At 43.6% G+C, this 13,693-nt stretch overlaps 1 protein-coding gene across 1 annotated transcript; it reads left to right on the top strand.

The window, feature by feature from the left end:
• Nucleotides 1-1,124: 1,124 nt before the first annotated feature.
• Nucleotides 1,125-13,236, top strand: LOC103368114 (casein kinase I isoform epsilon). Its single transcript, XM_008296370.1, has 11 exons — nucleotides 1,125-1,351; nucleotides 3,913-4,003; nucleotides 4,270-4,380; nucleotides 5,143-5,291; nucleotides 5,984-6,212; nucleotides 9,367-9,537; nucleotides 9,759-9,907; nucleotides 10,080-10,275; nucleotides 10,402-10,541; nucleotides 11,342-11,410; nucleotides 11,501-13,236. The coding sequence occupies exons 2-10, from the start codon at nucleotides 3,928-3,930 to the stop codon at nucleotides 11,372-11,374; spliced, it is 1,254 nt and encodes a 417-aa protein (XP_008294592.1). The 5' UTR covers nucleotides 1,125-1,351; nucleotides 3,913-3,927; the 3' UTR covers nucleotides 11,375-11,410; nucleotides 11,501-13,236.
• Nucleotides 13,237-13,693: the final 457 nt, after the last annotated feature.

Below are 13,693 nucleotides of genomic sequence, written 5' to 3'. Positions count from 1 at the left end.
GTTCGGGCCGTTCGCGAACAGGATGGCAGAGAAAGGAGCCGGCAAGTTGGTCACCCTCTTAGTGCCATACACAAACCAATCCTATTTAACACCCACGTCATCCTTCAGTAAGCTACTGTATGAAATTATTGACGTACTCTGATGAGTTCTCAGTGTGTTAGGATGTTAGCATGAACCAATAATTTAGCAGACAGGTGTAAAGACGGCAGATTGAGCCCGCTGAAGGTAGCCGCCATCTATACGACACCAGACAAGATTTACTTTTGACAAATGTTAATCAAGTGTGTGCAGCAAGACGCATGAGTGATGGAAAAGTGAGATTTAGAACAGAACAGAATGCCTTTGTTGTCGCTGTATTGTACACAGCAAAGGTAGGAGCATTGTCACACAGCAAAAATAGAAAAAGAGACAAATATACATACATATAAATATACAAAAGTTATAATTAGAAATAGCAGGAGATGCATTTCCCCCCCATTGATGAAAGTTATTGCACAGCAGCTATTTCACACTGGTTTATTGCACACACATTTTTATTTATGTATTTATGTGGCTCACATCTCACTTTTTTTTCAGCTCAGTCTACTTTTTCAACCTCAAAGATGTAATCTGTGGCCATGATAGATAGATAGATAGATAGATAGATAGATAGATAGATAGATAGATAGATAGAAATACTTTATTAATAAATTCGGTTGTTACAGCACAAAGATAGTTACCACCACCATAAATACCAATAAATAGGCAAAAATAAACAGTAAGAAAATATAAATGCAAAATGTACAATAAGTGTAATATTTTAAGAAAAGTCCTGTTTGATGATCCAAATCTTCATAGAAATTCATTTCAGCATTTATGTACCAATTAACCAACAGAAATCAGTTCAAACAAAAAAAAAAGCAACGTAATGAAAAGCTCTAACACTTTCTCCCGTGACTGAATATGTAATCTGTTTTATTATGTTCTGGTACCAGCTTTATCTGATCTTAATCTACCGAGGTTCTGCTGATACCCGTTCAAAGCGGAGGGAGGCCGGTGGTGACGTTCTCCTTTAACGGCCCTGACAGCCACACGATGACATCATCGACGTTGTGAGCACGCACGCTGTTAAGTAACCAGAGGGGGGGAGACAGGCTGGAGCGGGGAACGGCCGCTCGTGCTGCTGCTGCTGCTGCTGCCGGAGCTTCTCAGGGACTATTACAGCGAGTGCAGCCGACGACTGAGCTAAGAGCTGGGGGTATGAGAGCCGCCAGAATCCGCTCCCATCCTCTCCTGCGCGGGCGTTTGTCCGACTGACAACCATCGGATCAGAACCTCCGCCGACCCAGCTCTCGGACGAACCTAATATCGGGTGAGTGTCGGGTCGGGGAACCGCGGAAACCGAGGGGGAAAAGCGGCCCGATTCGGCCGAATCAGAGTCCTCTATTCACGGCTTACGGGAGAGGGGGAGGGGGCGAGTAGTAGGGATGGCTGTGGACACGGGCTCGTCCAGCTCGTGTATGGGTGCGGTTGGAAGTGTGATAGTGAATGTGGCGGAGTGCGATAAACACATTTCAGTTCATTTTTGTTGTTGTTGTTTTATTAAACGTACGGAACCTCCGTGGTGCAGTCACGGTCGGGTTACCGTGTTTCTACTAGCTTACAGCTAACTACTGCTGCGCTGTGTATCGGTCACTAACGTCACTGATTAGACATCATGACTGTTTGCAGATTTATTTTATTTTTTATGAAACGTAGCTAAAATTGTCGCACATGTTTATTTCTAGCAACGTTACTCGACTTGCTTCCCAACAAATCGTGTCCAGCAGTGAGAAACGTAGCCTGATATCTGCCACTTCCGTCACTAAAACAACCTTCTGGTGAAACTTTATTGATGATAAACGTGCGGGTCGCGGCTGTAGCGCTCCGCTTGTTGGTGTGTTGACAGCTGTCTCGGTGAGAGGCGTAACGCTGGGGCTGTTCTGCTTCTTGTGATTGTGAAATGTTCTGGCTTTGGGTCTCCTGACACTTGTGGGTTTTTTTTTTTTCTGTTAAAGAGAAATATTCACCTCAGTGTGTTTTCCACATATGTCCAGAAACTTGCTTCTCCCTCTTGTCAGTGCAAGATGATTAAAGCTCCAGTTCAGCAGCTCCTCGGGACATCCTGCCTGCACTACCATGGCTAAGACTCCCTCTAACCAGCAGATGTGTGCTGTACCATCTTAACCAATCCACTCTCCTGTACACGATTACAACCGTAATGGCACATGGTGCTGTTCCCAGTGCAGTGTGACCGGCTAATTCCACTTGCTTCACATCACACAGGCCGTCTGTGAAACATGAAATAATTAATTCCTCACATTGCTTTCTAGGTTTGCATGATACATGCTAACGTCTTAATGCATTACGGGAGATGTAGATGAAAACGCCGGCACAGTCTTAAATATGCAATCAGACGCTGGTTTAGCATTGTGTGTGTCACTGTTCGTGCACCGAGTAATTAATCATTGCGCTTACTCTGTGGCCTTGTGATTAATGTGGCTCCCTAAACCAGGTCCCTGGCTGCAGCACATGAGACACCCTCTTGGTGTAATGAACCCTAACCCTTTATTAACCCAGATCCATCTGCCTCCATCACATCTACGATGGCAGTCTGTCCTCGCTGGCCAGAGTTGACTGTTGCTTTCATTAAAGCTTACGTTTGGTCAGTTGATGTTTTCAGTTGAAATCAGGACAGTAGGTTTGAATCCGTTAACAAGGCTCAGATGATCCAGGATCGTAGCGTGTTTACAACGAAGCTGGTGTCTGCAGCTTGTTTTTTTGCTTGCAGTCAGAGATGTGTGGGATAATTGAGGTTGTGATGAAGGAGATTCTGGGTGGAAGCAGACTTAGTGCAGAGGAGTCGTCCTGCAGAATTGATGACTCTTCAGCTTGCTTGAGTTGGCATGTCCACAGAACTGAGCTTGTCTTGTTTTGCAGTTCTCTGAGTTGTCATGAGACCTTTATCTACCGGGGATGTGGATTGAGGTCACTCTTCGTAGCGCAGCACTAAAGATTGTGCGGTGTGTTTCACATATGGCCTTGCTGAGGTGTAAATGAGGCACATGGCATGAACTCAATTAAAAGCTCAGTCTGACTAAAAGTGCTGCATTTGGAACATGTTGCTGTAAAGGGCACGTTTTGTTGATGCTACATTCCCAGATTGGTGGTCAGGAAACAAACGTCTTTGATAAACGATGCTCTGCACTCGTACATTCTCTGCAGCACTTTGCTCTCTTAAGTTCGTTACACAGAATTGTCTGAGGGCCTTGACATAGATAAAGCCAGCCAGCGCTCTGGAGCTGCTCATGCCTTCCCTCCCTTGGCAATGCCTGCACAGAACGGCAGAGAGCTTCGTCTTGCTTTTGCAGTGGCTGCACAATGTGGCGTGGTAGAGTGAGTACTAAATAAGTGATGATCCTGCTCCGGCATCACGTGCAGCTCGACTCAAAAAAATGCGCTTCATTTCCTCATGTGTGCCAAGTCCTAGTACTCATGCAGCAGCTGATTGTGGTTCACTCTTCCTCCAAGTGGAAATGCGCATTTCATTTTTCAATTTTTCTTTCCTCTCCGTTCCCTGTGTGTTGATCTCACTGCAACCTCCTACCTTTTAGCTACCCTATAGATCTAATCTTGTGTTTTTGGAGTCCGGACAGCTGTTTGCTGATCATCTAGCCCTGCTCAGGCTGAATTCTTACACAAACACGTGGTCAGTTCAGTGTTTCTGGGATTGATCAGCTGACGGAGGAAATAGGCTTGGTGTATTCATCTCATTTGTACAGTAGCTCATCCTAAAATGTTTCACACTAAAGGAGAAGTGACTCATGGGTCAGATGAGCTAGCCTGGTGCTGTTTCGCTTTTATTTCAATAATATCTTTGTCTGTTGTTGACAGTGACGACTTGCAACCATGGAGCTGAGAGTGGGGAACAAGTACCGGCTTGGGCGAAAGATAGGGAGTGGCTCCTTTGGAGATATTTACCTTGGTAAGTAGAAACGGACACTGTGGTTTTTGTGGGTCTTTTTTTTTTCTTTTCAGTTTTTGCATCAACTTTCCATCAGACTCCCCAGTTAAGGTTCTTTCCACATTAGTTAGCGGACAGTCTCTCTTTTCATTCTGTACCATTCATTTCCCCTTTCATCTGGGCACTGGACTAGATTTTCCTTCATATTCATCCACCGTTGGCCTGGTACATGCACCGTGGCCATGGTTCTCGCAGCTGTAGTTGATTTTGTATGTGTGTCTCCTCAGGTGCCAACATCGCCACTGGTGAGGAGGTAGCCATCAAGCTGGAATGTGTGAAGACCAAGCACCCACAGTTACACATTGAAAGCAAGTTCTACAAGATGATGCAAGGAGGAGGTAAGGGAATACAGCTTTGACACACTTGTCAAGAGTTTTATTTTTTTATTTTTTTAACACATTCCTTGTCAGATTTATTGTCCCTGGCAATATGATGGAGGTAAATGTTCTGCTAAGCCTGCACAACATGTAAAGTGACAATTAGTGTGAGTTGCTGGATGTAGACGGCGGCTATAAGCCTGGAACTGGCCGTGCATTTCACAGAGCTTTCTCCTACGGTTCTGCTATCTGCTTGTTGTTTTCAAAATCCACTTCGCTGCAAGAAACAACCCCCGGGCTAGCAACCGTTGTGCAGGAAGCCCAACTTTATAGCTTGTTTGTTTGTTTTTTGTGCAGGAATTTTTGCTATTTTAATGACAGTGCTCGTCTCATGCAAACGTTCCACCAAAACATTTTCAGGGGAAGTTGCATCCTTGATTTGGCTCTGCCCATTGCACTGCTTTAAAGAAATGCAAACAAGCCCGAGCATTTCTCTCCCCTAGAAGAATGATAATGAAGTGCAGGCAGAGCATTGTTTTCTAAAGAATGGGTTGTTAAGTGACAATAAAAATGTCTGAAGGACTGTCGCCTCACATTTCTAAGATATAAACCCATCTCGAGGTGAACCTACATAGGTTAATAAAAGTATCAATCTCATGAATAGAGCTCCCTATGTTGTGAAAATATTTGTGTATTTAGTGTAATAATATAAGTTCTAGCTGTGCATGTGACAACAGGCTGAACAGGGTTTGTTCTGATTCTGTGTGTACTTGTCTTGACTAGTGGGTATTCCATCGATAAAGTGGTGTGGTGCCGAGGGAGACTACAACGTGATGGTAATGGAGCTGCTTGGCCCGAGTCTGGAGGACCTTTTCAACTTTTGCTCCCGGAAGTTCAGCCTAAAGACCGTGCTGCTTTTGGCAGACCAGATGGTAAGACAGACAGACAGACACACACACACACACACACACACACACACACACACTCTGTCGTTTAAAGTCAGGGACGCGAGGATTAGGACAGTTTCACGGCCATCCTAGTTGAAATCACACGATGTGAAACGGATCTGTTGACAAGACCTCGTGTTAACTAGGTCATGGTTGTGATTTACTTCTCTTCTGTTTGTTGCTGCATGCTCCATATAGAAGCGTTGCACATGACTCCCCCGAGGCTTCTTTAAACATTATAGATGTTTTGGTCTCTGCTGCTCTTGCACATTCAGTGTAGTTTGTAATGTTGGCTTCTTCTGCTGGCCCAGATATTTCAGTTCATGGAAAGATCTCTCAAGAACAACTCACCTCACCTTTGGTTCTAACCGCTGCCAAGTAGTTTTCCTCTATATGGGGGTTTGACTCTCCACTGAAACCCTGGGCCTGTCATATATCCTGTTACTCCCTTTGTCCTCCTTTTATGTTTTTGTTTGCTAATGTCATTGATGTATGAAATGCAACTAGTACTGCTGAGTGAGTAAAACTATGCTGGTTTAACCAGCATGTAAATGTAATAATATGACCTTGACCTCATTACAACAAGACTCTCTGATATCCTGTCTGTGTGATAAAACGTTTAATGTTTTGTGCTGCGCAGCTTGACCATTGTGTCACTGTCTTCCTGTCCACTCCAGATAAGTCGCATTGAGTACATCCACTCCAAGAATTTCATCCATCGAGATGTAAAGCCGGATAACTTCCTAATGGGCCTCGGCAAGAAGGGCAACCTGGTGTACATCATTGACTTTGGTCTGGCCAAAAAGTACCGCGACGCCCGCACACACCAGCACATCCCGTACAGGGAGAACAAGAACCTGACTGGCACGGCGCGCTACGCCTCCATCAACACACATCTTGGAATTGGTATGGTTCACATAGAAGATAAACACGCTTTTGATTTGCAGAAATGAACTCTGTGGTGTGTGCTTCAGGTGTGTGCTTCAGGTGTGTGCTTCAGGTGTGTGCTTCAGGTGTGTGCTTCAGGTGTGTGCTTCAGGTGTGTACTTCAGGTGTGTACTTCAGGTGTGTACTTCAGGTGTATACTTCAGGTGTGTACTTCAAGTGTGTGCTTCAGGTGTGTACTTCAAGTGTCAAGAACTGCTCAGTCGGTGACTTGTGTTGCAGAGCATTGGCTTAGATTAAAGGTTGGTTTGAGTCTTTTATTCACATGTTTGCAGGCAGTTCTCCTAGAAAGCCCCTCTGCGAGACTAGACAACACACCAAGTGATGCATAATGAATGTGTTATAACAGGCTGAAACAGAACTAACAGCAGCTGATCAACGGGCCTTACCAGCCCAGTTTATCTCTGATTTCCTAAACAGTGAAGCTGAAAACTTCCGGACTGAGGATGGGTGAGATGTAACTGACTGACTGCTCACCTGTCTGCGGTTATAAAAAGTACACAGCTGCTGTTGGAGCCTGATTAGCTCTTTCTTCATGCCGAGGATAATTTATAATTGAGCCTTATTAATGAAGTTAGTCCTGGAGCTCTGTGGGTAAATGCACTCAGCTCTGTTTCTCTGTGGACACACTCGTGGATCCTGCTGCTGTCTGATGCTGCAGGTTTGTAATAAACTACAGTAGTCCTAAACACCTGGAAGCTAAACTGTGGGCCTGCACACTGTGACCAAGTTTGACCTGATCCTCCCTCTAAGCTCCCCGGTGATAATTTATAATTATAAGAATTTGTTTGAGTTACCGGCGCAGTGACCCACCACGTGAAAGTGCACCCAACTTCCTGTCTTTGTGGACTCACATGGATCCTGCTGCTGTCTGATGCTGCAGGTGTTAAACTAGGAGAGAGTATTTAAACATAACAGCTGGTAGAAAGCTCCTGTTAACGCCTTGTGGGGGAAAAAATGGGATAATGCTCATTATTGGTGAGTAAGGTAATCGCAGAAAAGTGTTCTCATCGTGGACGTTTCATTTTGTTGCCTAATAGATTTGAAATTGTTGCGCAAAGTCCTTAAAAACAGCGTCATGTTTTTGCCACACAAACTGTGTATTAAATGCATTCTGTGTTGGATTAATAATGATGCTAAAATGTGGGAAAATCCTCACTTCACACAGTTCATAGCGCTGCTTGTGTGCACCTATCCGTTAACGTGACGGTTCAGATCAGACCTGAGCTGTGTTGATACGAAACTGTTGCCAGCATTGCTAGCTTTAACAAAAACATGGCCGAGGTGCACATTCAGACATAAAACCAATACATTAGATTAATGGAATGGAGTGTATGTCTGAAAGGGGCTTTACTTGGATGGCAAGGGGTTTTCATCGAAGTAAAATAAATCTAAATGTGTGGATCATCTTGATAAAGTGAGATGCAGTGTGTCCAGTCCAGGGCTTTTATTCTGCACCTGGCCCATCTTTTCCCAGTAAAACAAATAAAAGATTTTGTTGGTAGCATTAAAAATAGAGAGTTGAACATACAGTACGCCAGTTAGCATCTCACTTGCTGATATTGGTGAGAGTCGTATTTGATTGTATCAATGGGACTGAGCGTCTACAGCGATGTGGTCCTGGTGACAGGCTGCCCTCTGTGTGCCTTACAAAAACTCCCAGTCATCAGGGTCACACCCTCGCTCCATGTCGACAGCTGCCTCTGAACATCCTGGTAACTGTGAATCATCAGAGCTGCTCTAAATGACACTCATCCCTCGCCCGGAGGTGTAAAGCACAGTAGTACTCACCAGATTTTACTTGTCAGGGATCCTGGAATCCCGCTTTTTCAGTCGTATTTAACCAGTTGTTTTAACAAACCTGAGTGTCTGGTCTCTGCATGTGTTAGTGGCTTTTAATCCGGAGGTCTTGTTTGTGCGTAACAGAAAGTTAGCGTTACTAGGTCGGTTTTCTACAAACTGTGGGTCCTCATTGTTCTTCCTCCTGCGATTGTTTGATTTTTAACTCCTCTCTACATTGTCTTTATATATAGATAGATATATAACCCTGGATCAAAATAGGAGGGAGGAAAAGAAGAAAACACTGTTTAGGATGGATAACGGTGATCTTGTGCAATTGTAGTTTGAGCACATTGTTCTTTGACTCACCATTTAAACACGGTGCTGTGTTCACATTTGAAACGTGTCTGTGAAGATTCTCAGCCATCCAGGTCACGTTTATTCTCGTGGTTTAATCATAGCAACTGGACTTGCTTGACTTCCTTGAAGATGTTCCACCTCTCATCCAAGAGGCTTCATCAGCTCTGACTGACTAGTTGGGAGTTCCAGATACTGATATCCTGAAGGAGCCATTAACACCTGAGTTTTGGTTTCAGATGGGGGTTTGTTGCTCCTCCCCCTCGTTATAAAACCTCTTGAAACCCCAGCAAGATCATTTGCCCAGCATGTTAGTAGGATGTGAATTTTTGGTTTGATACAGGCGATGATGTCTCTGTACAGCTCTGGTAGAGACACATGTCTGGATAATGGATAATGATCTGTCTCTGTATTCAAATAGAAGACCAGAAGTGTAGTGCTTTTTTTTTAGAAAACATGATAGGGTGTAAGTAGTCAAAGTCTATGTCTGACACATAGTGCATTACGTATTGAGGTGATCACTGTCCAGCCCTGATACGGCGCTGTGGAGATAAAGTGCGGCGTTGCAAGACGACCTCCAATAGAAGTGCTGCCACAGAAATCACAACAACTTTGATGCACTCTCAGTACCTGAGGAACTGAAAACCAAGTGGATAACTTTTAAAATAACATCACGCCCCCCCTAACGTCTAACAGCTGCTGCGACACTGAAACAGCCCATCTAGAACCCGCCCAAAACCAGGAGTTATACAGTCGCCATTAAAAGAACCATCCTCTGTGTTTTGAGCTTAAACTCAAAGGGACGTGTAGGACTCGCATGTTCAGAATGGAGGGTGTGATGTGGGACTTTGAGTGTTTGTTTTTTTATCCCCCTTCAATATCAAAAACTATAAATAGACCCTGAGGAAATGATTCCAGCACTAAGCTGATGTCTCTGTTGTCTCACTCATACGTGCGCTCTCACACTTTGTGTTCACAGAGCAGTCCAGACGCGACGACCTGGAGTCCCTCGGCTACGTCCTCATGTACTTCAACTTGGGCTCCCTCCCCTGGCAGGGCCTCAAGGCTGCAACCAAGAGGCAGAAGTACGAACGAATCAGCGAGAAGAAAATGTCCACACCCATTGAAGTTCTGTGCAAAGGATACCCTTGTAAGTGATGCTTCTGGGCGTGCCTCTGGGTGTTGGGGCTGCCGCATACCTCTGAAATTATCTGCAGGTGCTGTAGGGAGTTTTGTCGGTGTGAAAGTCAATGTGAACAAAGTTAATACAACTACGTGGGTTAAAGCTGAGCAGCAAATCACTGGTTTTGTGTTTATGCTGTTCTGAGTTTCTCCTCATTGCTGCTTGTCGTGTCATTTCTTCTTTCACAGCTGAGTTCTCCACGTACTTGAATTTTTGCCGCTCACTCCGTTTTGATGACAAACCAGACTACTCCTACCTACGACAGCTCTTCAGAAACCTGTTCCACCGACAGGGCTTCTCTTATGATTACGTCTTTGACTGGAACATGCTCAAATTTGTAAGTTTACATTTTAACTAAAGTGCTGATGTGTGTTTTGGTACCTAGCTGTCACTAACTTTCTATCACGGTGCTAAAACATCATTTTTCATTTCATGACCTTATAATACAGCTCATCTAAAGCCGGTTTTGTCAGTAGAAAAGCTTGAATGTGCCTGATCGCTTCTGTCAGGGTGCCAGTCGGACAGCCGAAGACGGGGATCGGGACAGGAGGACTGGTGACGAGAGGGAAGACCGGCTGGGAGGAGCCCCCAGGGGGTCTGCATCACGGGGCCTCCCTCCAGGTCCCAACCCTGGAGCTCCCAACAGAGTGAGGAACGGGCCAGAGCAGGCCATCTCCAACCCGGCCTCACGGGTCCAGCAGTCCGGTGAGTATTTAGCTAAATCGATTTTAACTTCCAAACTCTATCTGTGTGCTATAACAGAATCAGACTCTGCTGATACGTGATTTTGTATTTATTTATTGAGAATCTGCGTTCCATTTAACACCTCAGGCAACACGTCACCACGAGCGATTTCTCGTGCAGAGCGGGAGAGGAAGGTGAGCATGCGACTCCACCGCGGGGCTCCGGCCAACGTATCGTCCTCTGACCTCACAGCCCGTCACGACCAATCCAGAATTTCTACGTCACAGGTGAGAAGAGTCCCACGTTGACTTCGGTTGGTCTGCTGCTACGTATGCTGGAATAATGATTAACGGGCGTTAATTAGTATAAAGTGTGTAATATGGATGATCCCTTCGCCCTTCTTTGACACTTTATATATTTATGTTTCATTCAGCTGGTGGTAAAATAAAGGCGATTGAAATGAAATCTGAACCGTAAAGTCAGGTTCTAGAAATCAGTCACACTTTTCTGACATGATAACGAAAAGTTTGCAATAAAAGCTGCAGTTTGTACCGTACGCTGCATAGCTGTCATGTTTTACACACAAGTGTAAAGAAACATGTCTTTTTGTGGGTTTTGAAACCAGAACCATCTCCACAAGTGACGCAGCAAAAACTCTCAAAAAGTAGTCTTAAATGTTCAGGCCTGTCTAATGATGTCAGCTCGGAAAGTTGTCAGAGCAGCTCATACCTGTGGACAGAACATGTGTCTCAGGACTTGGTCATTTATGCAATTAAGCCCAAAACTGTTCATACCTATCCCACATTTTGATTTATAGTGAATTTTCATTTGACTAATGGAAACATATACAATAGGCATTGTGTACCATGAACATCTCACCGTCTTGTTACACTTTTTTGTCATTTCCGAGGATAAAAAAACCTGTTGGTCAAATGAAAATTTACCATAAATCAGAATTTGGCACGAATATGAACGATGGTATGGATCTGTGTGAGGCTGCATCTGATAATTATAGCCTGCTGCAGTGTGTTTCTGTCAGAGGGAGTTTAAGTCCTCCTCCTGATTTTCCATTCTTTACCCGTTGCAGGTCAGCGTGCCATTTGAGCACCTCGGGAAGTAGGATGTCTTTGGCTCTGCATGCACGTGGAACTGACAGGTGAGGCGTAGCTTCAGTATTTTATCCACATGTTCACTGTAAATACACCAGTACAGGCCTCCTCTAACGACAGTCCCTTTGTTGTTGCAGGGCTGCAAGGTATATTTGTCGCTACGGTTTATTTTCCTTTTATTCTTACCTTGTTTTATGAAAATATTGCTAACGGACACTTGGGTCTTTGGAGAAGGACAGTAAATCTTTCAAGGATCCAGTACATGACGGTATCCGACACGCTTTCTTTCATGCCGAACCTTGGATCACCACCACCACGACAATACGGAAAGCAAATGACAATGCTGCACCTTGACAGTTGCTCATACCTGCCCTCCTCTTCCTCAAAACATTCCCTCAATACTCTAAAATGTGAAGAACTGTTGGCGTCAAAGAAGCGAAAAGGTATCAGGGACACGCATGTTTCTCATCAGAGGCTGATATCGGCTCAGTAACAACTTTTCTTTTCTAACAGCAAAACAGCTTCTTTTTTTTTTTTTTTTTTTTACTCATCGTTCATGAAGATTTCTTAAATTGGAGTTTCCTCATTTGGCTTTTCTTTTTTGAAAGAAATAACAGCTTAAAGATAAACGGGGACACGTACGTGAGAGGACGGTGGACGAAAAGAAACTTTGAAAAGGATACGCAAGTGGTGTTAGCTGTTGTGACGTCTCGAGGTTGCTCGCCCTTTATGCATTTTGTGATGATTTACTGTCCCTGGAAACGTAGCCGTCAGCGTCTTCATCGCCCCTTTTACGTTGCCTGTTTTAACTTGAGTGTTTTCTTTGGTTTTAATGTTAGTGGGTAAAGTGTGACCATAGACACTCCTACGTCTTGAGGGAAGCTCCTCAGGAAATTTTCAGCGTAACCTATATTTGACCAGAGACCATAGCCGCCCGTTTTGGCTAACAAATAGCGGCTGCAGTTTTTATGATAGTTCTTAATGTTACCTTTTTTTATTCTTTTGTTATTGGAGGTAATAAGGGAGTGGGCCGACTCTGTGAGGGAGGACATTTTGGAGGGAGGGAGCATCCAATTATTATTATTATTTTTTAATGTTTACTCCAATGTAAATATTTTTTTTTTAATTTCATTGTAAAGCCAAAATGTGGTCGTTTGTTTTAAGGTGTAAAGTAGAAAAATGCATACTAATGAGAAAAACAGGGGCTGGGTTCAGACACTTGGGTATTTAAAGTACTAAATTGTGGGATGGACGACTGTTCCTGTGCCAGCTGGGTCATCATCTAACATGTTGTGTGAGTGTGTGTGTGTGTGTGTGTGAGAGAGAGTGAATCCCTGCTAAGAGTACTACGTTCATTTTGTCTTTTGTTTGTATGCAAATAGTTTTTATCTCTGTATTTATGTTAAACATGTTTTTACTTGTCTAAAACTACTTTCGGCCCTTTTATTCTTTCCCCTTTCTTCCATCTTCTTGTAAGTTATTAGAATAACCTTTCCTCTTTCGTTCTTCTGCCTGTCCACCTCATGCAATACTTTAGGGCTTTCGATATTTCTTCTGCAAAAATGATACGCTAATAGTTTGATGTCACCTTTTTTGGATTTTTAACCTCCAGCAATCTTGATGATGTCATTCAGAAGAAAGCATAACTGATGCAATCGCAGGGACGTGTAAATAGACGCGTACGTGGTGTAATTACCTTTGTACAGGCCGCCATGACCCAGTGGCATTGTGACTGTGGGGAAGAGGACGAGGCAGCGGGGGTTTTCACTTTATGTATTGTGTACTGATATCATGTACAGTTCTTTAACACACTTTATTTACAGTATTTGTGTATATTTTATGAAGTAATAAAAATTAATAACGTTGCTCACAACTGCTGCTGACTTTTCCTTTGCTCACTGTGGTGGTGATTTATATTTTCACTAAAAATCTTTTTCTATCACGCCAAGTCTTCCATTACAAACATTTTTCCTTTTCAGAGTCTCTCAGAAGAATACATATATATACATATGATTTTTTTGCTATAACCACATATAGAACACATCCTCTTGGACTTTTTATTCTCAATGTCAGCTACACAGACAGCAGCTTTGTTGTGATTATAATCAGTTATTTATTTGAGATATTGTGTTCCAGCACTTTATGCGTGAACCTTTTCGCCGTCTCTACTCCAGGACAATTTAAAAAGTTAGTCACACACATTACCAAAAAAAAAAAAAGAGTATTTCCAAGTCCTTAGCATGTGATTATAGCTGCATAAACAACCATCATAAATAAGAGTTAGAGAATAACTGGTGGCCTGCGTTTACTGTGATATTAATGTGGAAAGT

The sequence above is a fragment of the Stegastes partitus genome, unplaced genomic scaffold (genome assembly GCF_000690725.1).
Source record: "Stegastes partitus isolate 25-593 unplaced genomic scaffold, Stegastes_partitus-1.0.2 Scaffold1124, whole genome shotgun sequence".
Lineage (NCBI taxonomy): Eukaryota > Metazoa > Chordata > Actinopteri > Pomacentridae > Stegastes > Stegastes partitus.
This window is presented reverse-complemented; position numbering and strand designations above follow the sequence as displayed.